The sequence below is a fragment of the Seriola aureovittata genome, chromosome 23 (genome assembly GCF_021018895.1).
Source record: "Seriola aureovittata isolate HTS-2021-v1 ecotype China chromosome 23, ASM2101889v1, whole genome shotgun sequence".
Lineage (NCBI taxonomy): Eukaryota > Metazoa > Chordata > Actinopteri > Carangiformes > Carangidae > Seriola > Seriola aureovittata.
The window spans coordinates 9,782,856-9,798,418 of record NC_079386.1 but is presented as its reverse complement, the minus strand read 5'-3'; the positions used below and the strand labels follow the sequence as shown (position 1 = coordinate 9,798,418).

At 42.7% G+C, this 15,563-nt stretch overlaps 1 protein-coding gene across 1 annotated transcript in view; it reads right to left on the bottom strand.

Moving 5' to 3' along the window:
- Window positions 1-1,064: 1,064 nt before the first annotated feature.
- LOC130164873 (phospholipid-transporting ATPase ABCA1-like) overlaps window positions 1,065-15,563 on the bottom strand; it is a 170,464-nt gene continuing 155,965 nt past the window's right edge. The window contains exon 53 of the mRNA XM_056369863.1: window positions 1,065-1,210. Within this exon, the coding sequence (XP_056225838.1) occupies window positions 1,087-1,210 (124 nt within the window). The 3' untranslated portion in view covers window positions 1,065-1,086. The remainder of the gene's footprint in view (window positions 1,211-15,563) is intronic.

Here is a 15,563-nt window from a genome sequence, read left to right as displayed (position 1 = left end):
GCGTCTCTGTTGAGTCTCAAATCGGCAGCATCTGGCTTTGAACGTCTCACTGTGTGATTCGGTGTGCACGCACACACTCCCTGCGCACATTTACTTGTACCCATTGGCAGTGTGTACAGGGGGGAAATGACAACGGGCAGGAAAGATGTTCAAAATAAACAGTTTTTTTTTTTCACCCTCTTTTCCATAGAACACTTTTTTTCCAGGGGGCACTGATACTTGATAGAGACGTGCAAGTCTAGCTCAGCATGACAATGTTGACTCCTCTCCTCTAAAAGTCACAGAGAACGACAGAGGAGCGGTATAGAAAGAGGAGCATCAAGAGTGGTGGGAGGAAAGAGTGAGAGATGCGAGACAGTGCTGCAACTCTCCTGTCAGAGCCTGAAGCCTGACTAGCGCAGACGCTCATCTCATGTGTCACCCAGACTGAAATTAAGACGGGCGCTGACAGTCGTAAATCAGGGTCCAGAGCCTTCACAACTATAACGGCTATAAATGAATTTCCCCATTTAATCACTTTTAATCTCCTGTCTCTTACAGGTACATCTTTTCTAAACTGGTCTTAAACTGAAACTAGATGTTATAAAGAATGTAACTAATGTCTTTAAAGGAAGGCTGTTAAAGAAAAACCCAATCTCTTTTGCTCTCTCCATTAGATGTAATAGTTATCCATTTGTTTTCAATCACAGTAATGGCAGATTTGAATGCTACAGTTTGTAGAAAAGAATTGAGGGGGAGAAGAATCTGTCTTTCCAGGAAGTCTTCAAGCTTTGTTGGCATGAACAGGGAATGCAGTATGTCCAGCTAAATCATAGCAGCACTATCCGCCACGTAAATTCCATTTAACATATAATACTGCAATGTTATTTCTAACCCGAACCACTAGGGGCCAGTAAAAGAACATCTGATCAATATGTGCACATTAGTTCAACAATACAGTATATACCCTGACACTGCTCACAGTCGGGCAGTTTACCCAAAACATGCTATTTTCCAAAGTGATTATCTGACAAAGGCGCACTGACAGCTAGGAATGCTCTATGATGGGTAATAAGTATAATTTATTGTTCAATTCTGCTCATAATGTCATAACAAAAAATGATGGCGTCTACCTTGATATTTATGACATACTGTGCTGGAACATAAAGAAAAACCTTCCACAGGAATCCCAGCCAGGCCCGCAGCAGGATGCGGTGATCTCAGGGAGATGCTGCAGCGAGGATGCGGTATAGAGGAGAAGAAATAAAACATGGCATTAACGTTGTGTTGCAAATGACTCCACCTTTGATGCCTCTCCAGTGAGTATTCAACACAGCCACCTCTTTGTCTCTCTCTCTCTCTCTCTCTCTGTCTCTCTCTCTCTTTATCTGGTGACAAACTCCAGCCCAAGTCTTATATGTGAAGTTTCTATAGCAACCCTGTTGCCAGCATGAACTCATCAGTTAATTTCCCCATGGGCTGTCTGACAAAGAGAGAAAAACAAAAAAGACTTTGGGCGTCAGGTTGACTTTGTGGGGGTGAGGTCTGCTTCTTGAGCTGCTTCTTTTACTCAATGTTTAATCTGCTAAATGAATGTGACTACTGAAATGTACCCAATCAGTGTGCGAGATAACTGTTTTCGATCAGTTTGGTGACTCACTGTCAGCAAATTATTTTAACATCAAAGCAGAAAAAAAGCAATGACAGCGATCACTGCAACATTGGAAGTGTGTGTGTGTGCGTGTTTGGACATGTCATTGTAGGTGCCAGAGGACAACAATGCCACCTCTTCCCAGGAAGTAGACGGAGAGGCTGCATTAAACGTCAACAGGAAAAAAAAAACAGGAGTTTCAGTGCAGAGGACAGGCCACAGCCTGCTTTGTTAATGTCTCCCTGACAGCAGGAGATGCCTAATGTGGGTGGAATACACACACACACAGCCTCAGCCTTGATGGGCATTCGAGGGGGCCCCTAACACGGCTGGAAATCCACCAGCTTTTAGGCTCTGACTGTGGCTCTAGAGGTCTTTTGAAATGTCAGTCATGTGCCCTTGGACCCACATGCTGGGACCTGGGCTTCACAACTTAATTTGGCCCTGCACGTCCCTCGCAATCAAAAACACCTCCGCCCTCTTCCAGTGCACAATCAAAATTGTCCTGAAGTTGTTTTACATTCATAGAAGTAACTTTCAAGACTACTGCTGATTATTCATAGAGACTTCTTAAAAGGAATGGTTCCAACATTTTGGAAAATACGCTTATTGACTTTTGCACATAAAGTTAAGAGATTGATATCACTCTTACATCATTTGCTTAATGATGAAGTCGCTGTGATGACAGTTAGCTTAGCTTTGCACAAAGACTGGAAACAGGTGGTAACAGCTAGCCTGGTGCTGTACAAAGGTTACAAAATCTACCAACCAGCACCTCGAAAGCTCACATTAACACATGGATTATCAATTATACATCAAGTTATACATCAGGTTTTTTAAACCTACGACAGAGCCAGTCTAGCTGTTTCACCCCTACTCCCAGTCTGTATGCAAAGCTAAGCTAAGCTAAGCTAAGCTAAGCTAAGCTAAGCTAAGCTAAGCTAACTGGTTGCTGGCTGTAGCATCATATTTAACATACAGGCATGACAGTGGTATTGATCTTGCCACCTGTTTGCGAAAATGTCAAACTATTGCTTTACAGTGAATGAAAAAATGTGTTGGCAAAACAGTTACAGTAATGCTGTAATGATGATGATGAATGATGCAATGTGGCACTAATTATAAACAAAACAGTGACAGTGTTTAGTCTTTCAGTCAGTGCACAGCAGGTCTGCTGAACATGAAAGAATGTGACATCTGTCTTCACATAAGCACAAATGGAGAAAGTTCGAATCAGTTTCTAAAGTTTCTAAAAAACAAATGATTGAGTCAATACTCAAAGATTGCCTCTGCACATGTTTTAAAACTCTGCTTTGAATAATAATTTGAGTCACATATGGTTTGTAAAGAAGTTCAACTACCTTATTAGAAATTGTTAATATTACATCCGCTCCCTCTCCGTCAGTGAAAAGCTATGAATATACAAATATTCATTTCAAAACTGTAACTTTATCGAAACAGTTTATCTCCTGCTTCACTGTAAACTTCATTCTCAGTCAATGAGCCCTGGAGGTTTCGAGTTTCCACATCACACTTGCGTAAGTTGCATATTTGACCATGATCGGTTGCGACAAACATACAGGGACTTGAAATTCAGCTGGTTTTTTTTCGAGGTATATCCTCTTGAAATCGACTACCTACCTACAAACTACCTACAAACTCCACATAACTAAGCAAAGTCAAGGAGCAGTAATAGTTTTCTTTTCAGATTTCAGTGTTCTGTGATAACTGCACCTCCAAATGAAATAGTTCAGAAAATTACCTTGGAAATTATGAGAGAATTACTAGGAAACTGAAAAACATCCTCCTGTTTAAAGAAAGAAGTAAGTGCTTTTGAAGCCTCCCTCTGTCATAAACTAAACTTGTAAACACTTTAACATTTGAGAAAAGTGGCTGCCAGTTTGAAATAGCTTAATAATCCAAATCCAAATGCAGACCTTTTTTTGTTGTTGTTGTTATTGATTTTGCTCTCCTGTTTATTTTTTTTATGAGCTTTCCCATTTTCAGTTGACAAGAAACATTAATTTGGCTGTGTATAATCACTGAAGCATCCATTTGTTTCCTCATATATAGCCAAAAGTAATATGATTTATTACAGCTCAATCATTTTATCTACGTCTCCAAACATTTTAAAACATCCGCCTGCCACTTGTCACAACAGACACAGCCTAATAAGTTCAGGTAGAGCAGCCAGACACTGACATAGACATTGATTTGCAGCTCTAATAAAAAGCAAAGCTAAATGTTTGTGCAAAAGTTATTACTGCTTGGTAAGCTGAAAGCTGAATATACAAGCATCCAATATGAGAAATGAAATTTTAATATTGGAGGTTTAACCGAGGAAATGTTCCATATTTTCCAGGTGCTGACCAAGGACTGGACTATAGATAAACCAGTTCCCAGAGCAAAAGTTTTTGCACTGGCACTTGATTCATCAGTAAAACGCCTGTTTCATTTTCTTTCTTAAAGTTCAACTCATTCTACTCAAGTCCTCATAAACTGAACAACTTTTGTCTTTTTAACACTCATTTCCTCATTCTTGAGAAACTCATTTTCTACAAACAAAGGGTGAGTTCTCCCCCAACATCACCAATGGCATGCAATCTCACCAAGCAAAAGCTTTTTCTACTTTCCGACTCAATGTGAGGGCAAGACGTTTTAGCCAACCCCATGAATTGTTATTACTCTTTTGTCCTTGTTGGAGTAGAGTCAAAAGAGAAACAGAGAAACTGTTGCCTTGGTGGCAAATATCTTTCCTATTCGACAATGAATGGATTCCTATTTAAAGAGTCTCAAGCTTTTTTAGTTTTTTTGGGCAGATCAAACGACCAATTATACAAAATATCAACAAAAAACAAAAGATCTGATTTAATGCAGAAGATTGAAGCAGAAGAATCAAGTTAAATCTCTCAATTATTGATACTTTTACACCACTCAGTCTTTCGCTTTGAGGTTGATTCAAAAGTCCATATACTGTATCTATTCAATGTGACTCGTAACAACAGTCCTTTATAATGTATACAATGCTGTCAAAGCACCAAGTAGTAAAAGGTGTGGTATAGAGAGAGGCTAAGTTTGCCATTTATCTTCATGATTGTTTTCAAAGGTAACAGCTTTGGTGCATGCACTGAAGCCTCCTCAAATTCTGCTGTATTTCAAGGTATCTGCCTTCACATTTCAGAAAGTGCTCCCTTCCTCTCCTTTGCCTGGAAAACGGCCTAATATAATCATATCGAGCCATGACAGTACTTCAAACTGAGCAGAGCAGACAAGACTAAAATGGCATCAATAATATCCTGGCGCAAGGGGGGAGGGAGGGGGGGGGGAGCTTCTTAAACTTTTACATAAAAATCCAAACAATTTCATCAGGAGCCTCATTGGGGTGGCTCGGTCATGCCAGGTAAAAGCTTTGACATTGTCACCACCACATCACAATATAAACTGCATCGGTGTGCTTCTGCCCGTGTGACTGTGACACCATCATCTCTATCTTTTTGATTGTGAATGGACCTGCCACTCAGCGAACCCCGCCACCTGTCAATCACACGTGTCACCGACACATTAATGACCCTCATTATGTGGCTTAGCCATATGGCACGGCGCTCTGTCTGTCTGTCTGTGTGTGTGTGTGTGTGTGTGTGTGTGTGTGTTTGTGTGTGTGTGTATGTGAGCACGTATGCCCGCGCCACCACACCTGCTCTGCCGCCCTTAAAGCAGATTGCACTGGAGACGAGGCCAAGCTCTTGGTCACCTCCCTTAGAATTTCATTGCCGTGGTTACACTGACAGAGGAAATATGGCTGTGGAGCTGGGGGGGCAACCGTAATGGACTCTTTGCATCTGCTTCAGAATGTCATCCCAGCTGTCCCCTTCTGTCCGGCAAGAGCAGGAGAATGAGCAACGGGCAGCGCCAAAATATCACCATGTGAGGGCAGTGAGGGGTGACTGGGAGCTTTTGAATGGCAGAGAGGGTGCATGTCATAGTGAACCTCTCACTCCCTTTAAATATTAAAACTGTCCATCTTTGTGACAATCACTTCTGCCTGAGAAGTGGTTAACATGGGCTCTGCAATGAGAAAAAACAGCCACTGCAAATAACTCAAAACCAAAATTGATATTGATTTGGAAATTGGTCAACAACATGGAGACCCATGCATCGCCTGGGGATACACTTTGTAGAAATTTCACTCAGACAAATCATGGAAAGTTACAAATATATATACATAGAAAGTTTTCCTGGAAAATAATTCACACATTTTCATGTTTTCCTTTTTGTGAAACGGCCCAGTAAAACTGCCCGACGTCCCCACAGTAACCCCTATTAAAGGAGCAGCGGAACGGCTTGGGGAACATTTTTATTCATGTTCTTGTGGAGAGTCTGAAGAGACGATCAATATCACTCTCATGTATGTGCGTTAAGTATGAAGCAATAGCTGGAGGGTGATTAACTGGAAGCAGGCGGGAAACAGCCAGCCTAACTATGCCCATAGTTCAAAAAAGTGTCTACCAGTACCTCCAAGGCTGAATAATGAACAGCATCTCATCTGTTTAATCCGTACAAAGACAGTCATGTATAAATGACAATTTGTGGGGTTTTTTTTAGGCTTTCAGGCCTAGTAACCTCAGTCGTTATGCTAAGCTAAGCTGTCTCCCAGCTCCAGCTCTGGACTTACTGCACAGACACAAGAGTACCGCTCTTCTCTCAGCAAGAAAGCGATTAAATGCGTCCCACATGACGCCTCTTCCTTTTCTTTTAAACACATAAAATACCAGGGATTGTGAGTGAAGTCATACAGAACAATGGCATAGCCGTAACCTGAATGGTAATACTCTTTATAATGGTGTTTCTATCTTATCACTTAATAGTACAGCAAAATTTTCTATTAAGAATTATAATCTGTGTATTTGTTATATCGGGTTTATTGAGTCTAATAGAACAATTATTGTCAGGCACATGCAGAGATAACTCAAGAAGCTGCTCTCTCAGCCTTTGACCAGATAACTGCCCTTTGCAAAACATTTCTTTTCCGTTTCTTTTCTTAATTTTATATTTTGATTTTTTTAAATTTGGCCCATGGCATCAATTCTCAATGAAAAACATGTTTGTAATGTCTGATAACTACATCTGAGTTCTGACCTCAGACAGAAAGAAGGGGGGGACTACAGAAGGCAGTCAATAGTAGCAGCGCTATTTTATCCTAGATCAAGGCCATTTAGTTGTGTTCAGGGCCAGCTGCAGAAACTTTGCTCTCTGACATGTTAGATCACGACCAAGGTGAGATGGAGGCACAGGAAGGGTGTGTGCAAGTACCAGCTGTTAATTAAGAGGAGGTAATTGCAAACATAGTTAATATATGATATATCCTACATATCCTTCCCAACGGTGAGGCATCTCACGTCAGGTGCAATGAGGGTGACATTTCCAGGTGCTGCAGTGTTGGCCCTTGTAAACCAGACATGGTGTCTCCCAAAAAATGCCTCCATTCCAAACTTATAAAGGTACTCTGGAAAAGTGAAGCTGGAGTTCTCACCTACTGCTGATTCAGTGCATTGTTTAAGTTGTCAGCTTTTCCTCTCTGAAGAAAAGTGTAAAAGCAGATAAGCATGGAGGACTGGCATAAGAAAGTGGAACACTTCTCTTGGAAAAAAAAAAAAAGAAAAATTGAACACTCAATCCACATGACAGACATGGTGAGATGGAACAATTACCTCAAATGAAAAAAAAAAAAAAAAAAAAAAAAAAAAAGGCACTCCAGCCTTCGTTTGATGTATCAGATGTAAAGCGGCTGGAAGTTAAGACAGTGAGTGAGGCAGACAAATAGAGAAATCCTGACCAGGTTAACTGATCTGACAGGATATCTTGCACGGCGGGGACGAGCACTGTGAGGTGATGATGAGAGTAACTCTGGCAACAGCAGTTGTAACTTCCTTGAACTCGTGAATGCATCTTCGCGCTATGACAGATGCACATAGGAAATGTTGCCAGAGTCACCCAGAAGTGTCACTTGCTGTCTAACAGAAGCTAAAACGATATAATTGCAGCACTGGGTAGTTACATCAGTAGGGAGACGCGAAGTGAAATGTGACTCTGATGTCAAGTGTCATTTGTAGTGCAATATCTTCATCATATGCAAATACAATGAAAGATTCCTTGAGGTGTCCAATGTTGCTATGACTACAGACGACGAGCTGGGAAATAATAAGCGTCCTTCTGTACAAGAAGAGTCTATAGCTGGAAAACGTGTGTGGCCGAGGCTACGATGGAGCGGCTTGTGTACAGGTCTAACAAGAACACGTGTGCACAATGCGAAGCCTCGAAGTTTAGCGAGCAGTTTGTGATGCTCTTCAATGTTGTGGAGGAAGCTGCAGGTGTTTTTTTTCCCCCACTGGCTTCCCAAAGCAACACGCTGCATTGGATAAATGGCAGCAGTCTCTGTGTGGTGGAGCTCAAAAAGCTGTCAGATACCCAATGGGCTTGCAGAGAGAGAGAGAGAGAGAGAGAGAGAGAGAGAGAGAGAGAGAGAGAGAGAGAGAGAGAGAGAGAGAGAGAGAGAGCACTGAAAGCCCTTCAGGGTATTTGTGGAAGCTGTTATGAAGCTCCGAGATGACATCAGTGAAAGGAAAGCCATCCACCTAATCTGGCCCAAGGGAATAATAAGATGTATAGAAATGCAATAAACTTCATATTGTGTTCCAAGTCAGTGCTCTAGCATGAAATTCTCTGCAGGAAGAATTCTCGGACCATTCCGCTTCGGAGGTACACTTCAGGGCTAGTGTGCTCTGCACATTTCTTGATACAAAGACCGAGGAGCTTAACAGGAGATTGGAGTAAAGAAATGCTGGAAGTCCCACTGAGAGAATCATTTGGTCTTTCTACTCCTCAACAGTGTGTGGCAACTGGGTGAGCACCCCGAGCTCAGAAGCAGAGGAAGACGTCCGCGGGAAGATGAAGACAGAGCTGAGAGGTGTTCCCCTCCAGCTTTCCTTCAAGAGGCCTGCAGAAAAAAAAAAAAAAAATCCTTGCCATAGCGAAGATAAACAGAGGCCAGTTCATCTTTCCGACCTTTGTGAAGATGATTTGAACCTATGCAGCAACACTGCCGGTGAGAAAAAAAAAAAAAAGGAGAGGTCTCTGCAGAGAAGAACAGCTCTCTGATCTGCTCCTGCTTGTCATAGAGGAAGACATCCAGATAAACCACAGGGAGGTCATCAGAATCTTCCACCAGGACGCACTGAGGAAGAGAATGATCGTGCTGCCTTCACCTTAGTGCACACATCACACTGAGCATAGGCTTTCTTTGTAAATTGGGGGGGGGGGGGGAGTAAAAGATGTGCTACTGTATGTAACTTCATTTTTTTTTTTTATATTTACAAGGGGTGCCATTTTTTTTTTTTGCTTGAGCATCTGCCCCCAACACAAGGAGGAAAAGACAGATGAGCGAGGCCGGGATGAGGGTTAAGACATAACCACTAACAAATCAGCCTGAATATTTGGAGATTCATACCGAGAGAAACAAGTGGTTTCTGTCTGAGAGAGCAGCTGCAGGCTGTTGACCATGTGCAGTAAATGTCCTGGAAAATGGTTTCCCTGTAATGTTTTGCCTTTTTTTAAGTGGGTTTCTGTTTCCCTTTATAATCACAGTATACAAAATGAGAACATCTCTGCCTAGTGAAGAAGGATTCAGGCTCACTGTAGCTGCACCACTCAGACCGACCTACACGGACTGATGAGCTTCATTTGCCCCCTCTTATCTAAAAGTGGCTTTCTCGTTGTGATGGGATGAAAAGAAATGTTAAAAATCAAAAACCTGCTTTAACTGATGGTTTATTTTTCTTTTAATTTTTTTTTTTTTTTTACAATAAAAAGATGGATTTTAGCCTGTTGAGCTCTTCCAATGCCCTGATTAGGCTTCATCTCCATTCACAGTGAGAGTCATATTTAATTATCTGCAAAAATAAACTGGAATAACACTTTTTGAAATTTAAGCAATCATTCAAAATTAACATTTACACAGAACTATGTATTTTATGGCACCAGACATGGATTGGTTGAACCACTTAACCAGTGGTCATGCTGCCACCAATGTCGGCTCGCGTCTCATGATGTCGCCGGTGTGTTTATTTTCACACCATAGCATGAACGTTACATATGTCTTCCTCCCTCTCCTGGGTCGGCCCTGTCCTCAGATACGACTAGGTGCCCGAGGAGCGTCTCCTCCTGCTCTCTCCTGTCAGCGTTTCCCAGTGATGTGGGACGCCAAGTGGGCTGGAGCACACTAATCAAAGCTGCTGGAAACAAAAACAACCAGCTGCAAAGGCTGGGACCAAACACACACACTCATGCTGCAGAGCTCTCTTCCCTCGGAGCCGAGAGCCGTTGTGCTCGTTTTTAGGTGATCCATTTGACAAGTGAAGTGGTTTGATTAACTGTCTAACAGCGAGGCTAAGACAAGAACATGCGCGCGTGGTATCACACGGCGAATTACCTGACTCTGAAAAGCAATCAATCTGGTCATAATTTCAAAGCAATTTGTCGCTAATTACATTTTAGCTTAATTTGTCTATTTTCGTGCATCCACATTAGCCGAAGAGTGTTTTTTTTTGTTGCAAATAATCAACCTGCTGCCCTTCAACACAGTCAAACTGTTTGTAAAATGTTGCTTTCTCAGTGTTTCATTTCAGCAAAGGAAGCGTGTAGGATGATGTGCCATTAAAATCCATCACAATCAGGTACTAGAGTGAGCATGAAGTCTATAAATAAATCAGTCACTCACACACAAGCCATCTCGATTTTGGACACAAAGCTGGAGTCCCTCACTCGAGCTGAGTATCTCTGCTCGGGCCTCTCGTTTCCTTACGGGGGTTTCAGATGCAGTAAAACAACTCGAGGGGGTAAAGACGGAAGATGTGCTGAATCCAAAAAGTCCGCCCTCGCCCACACTTGCTGACTTGCAGGCTTTGCAGAGGGGTCAGGGCAGGCCTTTGCCAAAACTCATCTAGTCTGCGAGGGCTCTCATGCGAGTATTTACTGTGGGCTCCGTGTGGACTTCCATAGAGCGTGCTAGCCTGCAGACAGTACTAGTGAGGTTTCACACAGATGACTGCTCTGCTGATGTGATCATAAAAGACATCAGGTGACAGAGGCTTGTTCTTGTCTTGGGAATAAGGTCTTCGATTCCCGGTGATAATGGCAGGGAGCTGATAACGTCCATCTGCTGTCAGAATGTTGAGTTAACAATCAAAATGTCTGGAAAGTTGCTATTAACTGGCTAATTCATATTGCTTTTGACTGATAAAATTGTTAACTTTTACTCCATCATTTCCCACGATGATGCAAGCGACACAGTGTGAGAGGAAATAAAAATCCTTTAACACCCCTGCCACTCTTCTTTAAAACTTGACCTTGATCACAGCCGTGTCTGCCCAGTCTTCTGTCAGCGCAGCCTCCTATCCTTGCGAACTCACGTACTCGCGGCGAGGAACCTCAGTCATCTTAGTCTTAGTCCGGCAGGGCTCAAGTCTGCGTGTCCGTGCGGAGGTCTGGACATTTGAATTCAGCGTTGGAGCGGCCGCAGCACGGGAAGCCCACAGAGTGTAAAGCAGCGAGCAGAAGTGTGCTCTTTGACTAAAGCTGTTAAGCCCCTGCTGATCGATCGGCCTGGCCTTTTACTGGAACTGCGCACACACGCACACACAGCGGGACATTGTTCTCTCTTGTACATACATGCATGGACAGACCCAGATGCAAGCACGCACACACGTGTCAAAATGTTAAGACTGCACTCACAGTCATATGTGAAATCATACAGACATCACATGTAAGATCCTACAGGCAGGTAATAAGAAGACTATTTCTTCTGCCCTACATCTGTGCCTGATTTACATTTGTTGCTATGGACACCATTTAACGCTGTAACCACCACATCCAACACGAGGTAATCACATATTTAAGTTCATTTGTCAATTTAAGTCTCAATAGGATCTCTTCACAAACCTTGTGTAATGGAAACGACGAAGGCAGCTACAATGATACTTTCCCTGCGTTCTCTGCAGTCACTCATCAGGAGGTATGACAACCAGCATGTGTCCAACAATTCCACATGGTACAGAATGTGTCATAGATAAGTTCACACAGCTTGACTGCTTCTTCTTTCCTGCATGGCAATGTCAGTCCGATCTATTTTCATTCAAACACTGACACAGAAGAAGAAATTTCCCTTCAGTCATGTCGCTTAACAAAACAAGGTTTATTTGTGGGGTCTGTCCAGCGGCTGCAGCATTTTAAAGGTCAGATATTTTGCATGTCCTTGACCATTTTTTTTTTCTTCCCCTGATGCAGCCAAGTATAATGATGGTAAACATATGTACCGCTGTATTTTTTAGCCGACTGCGCTTATCTGAGAGAGTGCAGGGTGCTGATACTGTTAGTTCCCAAGCTGTGGCGAGCCATTCAGATCCTGCTTTGAACAGGGGTCCTCTGTCTCACCTACTTTGTATTCCAACGACAGTAAGGTCAAACTTTATTCGATTTAAAGGAGGAAAAAATATATTGGAGGACCCCCCCCCCCCCTTGCTTGTGGCAAATTTTGGGCTTGTGTTGCCCCGGGCTGTTACCTGGTGTTTCATGAGGAGACTCGAGAGCAAAGGGAATGGCAAGGTGGCTCTTCAAGTGTGGCCCTGAATCGCTCCATCAAAATAAAAGCCTGGGTGAATCATCCTGTGCTCAATCAGGCTTTGCTGATCAGTATGCATCTGCAGGCCCATGTGTGTGGTGCATTAATAGGTTCTTTCCTAGGCTTTTTTTTGTTTTTTTTTTTAAACCCCCAACCCTGCACTGCATAACAATTGAAGTGAAAAATCAAACTTACGGGGTTTTCCATTCGTATAGGTCGAGTTTTCAAATTCTGACTCGACTACTGAGTGAACCCACCACCTACGACTCCGCTCAATTAAACACAGATCACAATCCCAACTAACCTATTTGTCTTCATGTTTATTTACTCTAGAAGTTCCTGCTTTATGCTCAGTTGCAGTGTGATAACAGTGCCACAGCTACACACTCACGCATCTGCTCATGCTCCCACAACAAGTCTGGGCATAGCTGCTGGGTCATAAAACCCTGTCAAAGTGAATAATGAGGTGGTCTCCGAGGCTGAGCCGGTGCCAGACCAGGTAGGTGACGTGCTGAGGGCAAAGCATGCTGGGAGCCGCGTGGGTCTGCCGACAGGCTCAGCGGCGCTTTGTCATCTGCCGAGCGGGCTTGTGCGTGCACTCTGAAGGGTTTGGGCTGTCAGCGGATCGGGGGAAGCCGAAACCTTTCATGATGTCAGATAAACACTGGGAGTGGAGTCGCATGCCCGGCTACAAAAACAGATTGGAAAGCGCTGGGAGGCTTTAGAAAGAGAGAGAGGAGAAACAGCCGGGCTTGAGAGTGTCTGGGCCGTGAACTCTCCTTCAGTTTTCTTTTCCCTCTCTTTTACTCCGCTTCCCCTCCTCCAGCAACCTTGTTGGCAAACCGAGCCTCTTCACCAACCCATTAGACAGTGAGGTTTTGAAGTGGCAACAGGCAGTGAGAGCCCGCTCGTTATTTCGCCTCTATTGTCAACGAGATCACTGGTGCCCTTTCAAGCGAGTGCATCACTTTCCAGACAAGATTACATACAAAGTCACGACCACTGTTGAGACTTCAAGGCAATCTTTAATGGACAACACACCCAACTAGATGATAGAGGAGGGTTCTGGGAGGAAATACAGGGACAGATACGGTTGTCAGAGCTGACTCCTCGCTCATGTTTGCATGCTCCTGATGCTGTTCAAATCCACAAACCTGCATGATGGGAAAGATATTTTCATTATCTCTACAGAAATGTACTGAATTTGAAACGTCTGTGAGTTCCGGCTTGGAAGTCAGTAACAGCTATACGCGTTGCTGAGCGCATCATATGAACATACAGCATTTATTTCAGATGGTGCAGATTTGTTTTTTACTCCCCCACCTGCCAAACCCTCTAACCTTTCAGGACGACAGGCTCCACAAACACTCTCCAGCAAATGAATTAATTATAAGTTCATGAGAGTTTTGCTGCTGAGCCCTGACTCACTTGTGGAATTATGAAGTTAAGCGCTTATGAAGAAAAACACTGCTTACTCACACTACTGCAGAAAGTTAAATAAATCACAATAATTCAAATCTGAGTCCTAAAAAAATATGTTTTACTGATTACTACTAAATCATTCTGCCAGATGTGTTTAAGAGGAAAAGTAATTTCTGCCTGGATTATGTTAAGTGGCAGCCTTTTCTTACACTCCAGTTTCACATTCTTACATGGAGGTCTTGAGGACGAGGATGGAGTGGATAGTTGAGCACAGGACTTTGAGATGGAACATAGAGTCATTACGTTGAGAAAAATGGAATAACATTTCCTTCTGAGTGTAATAAATATAATTTGTCATAGGCCGGGATAGCTTAGGTTTATTTAGTCCCATAGACATTATAAAATTGCAACCCTGCTAAACTTATCAACTGGTTTAACCTTAACACCTGCTGTTCTGGGTGTTCTTTTGGACTGTGCTAAGGCTGCTCCTGGCCAAAATAATTCATGATAATGATATTATCGTGATATCATTAGAAAATTTGGGGAAAAAAATTGTTATTGTTTATATTCACTTTTCTTTATTGTGTTTCTTCTCTTTTGGCAAATCAATTAAACTCACATACGAGTGCAAGGAGATGGAAAGGGGCTGTAACCGTAACAAATACACATAATGGATAGTGAAAAGACAACTAGATGAACTGATAAACAGGCCTAACATCTGCCATCACGATATTATCATATATCAACACAATATCAATATTTCATTGTTTTAAATATCATCAATACCGACATATTGCAACACCCCGAGTGTCAATAATTCACACAACCCTGACAAATGATACATTGTTTGAAACCTCTACGTCTCCTGATTCTATCTGTACAAAGTCTTTTAGGACACGTGGCTCAAAAGTGTTTTCCACACAAAAAGTGCTACTACAGGCCTTACATCCGTTTTGTATGTTAAGAATAGTCAACTTGTTAACCTCGCCTCTGTTATTTGTTAACCTTGACATTCACTGTATGTGTGGTGAACTTTACTACTTGGTTTTCTTGATGAAAGGGAAAGAAAATGGAGAAAACCATTAGTGTATCATGTATTAGTAGTCGTAAAAAATGTACCCGAGAAGAATTATTTCAGTATTTGACTTGATTCAGCTGCTGATCAAGTTCATCCTCAAGGTATGATTGTGCAATTGTGTGTGTAATAACCACCCCTCTACCCCCGCCCTACCTTCCCGCACACACACACACAAAAAAAAAGCTAAGCAAAGCCAAAACAGATATGATGAATCAGGAAGGAAAATAATTCACCGCTGATTGCAAAGGTGACTTAAAGAAAGCTAAATGATTAAAATGGCCACAATCAGTCACGGCACAAGACAGCTCATGCCTGACAGTGCCGTGACAGCGACCCCCACCCAGCACCCTCCATACAAATGGGAGCAGTACACTTTGGGGATGGCAGCTGGACAGGAAGAAAGAATCGCTGGAAGGTGCTGAGAAATGTCTCTGACTTCGCAGCGGTGCTGTAGCATTCATCGCTGCAGGAGATCCTAAATGAACACAAATCAAAAGGGAATAGAGGCTCATCCAGCAAGCTCGAACCCTCATCATCCCTCAGCATGAGGCCCCAGAGAGGTTGGAGGACATTCAACAAAGAAGAAGCATCTGGTGTAAATGGACTAAAAGTGTGACAATCCTTCATCATAGCAACTTCTTTACCTTTAACCTTATAAAAGATTAGAAATTGGACTAAACTGAAGCCCGTCATAGTATGAGTCATCACGACCCCCTGGTAGCTTCACACCAGCGTCCACTGGGGTCACTCACCCACATATA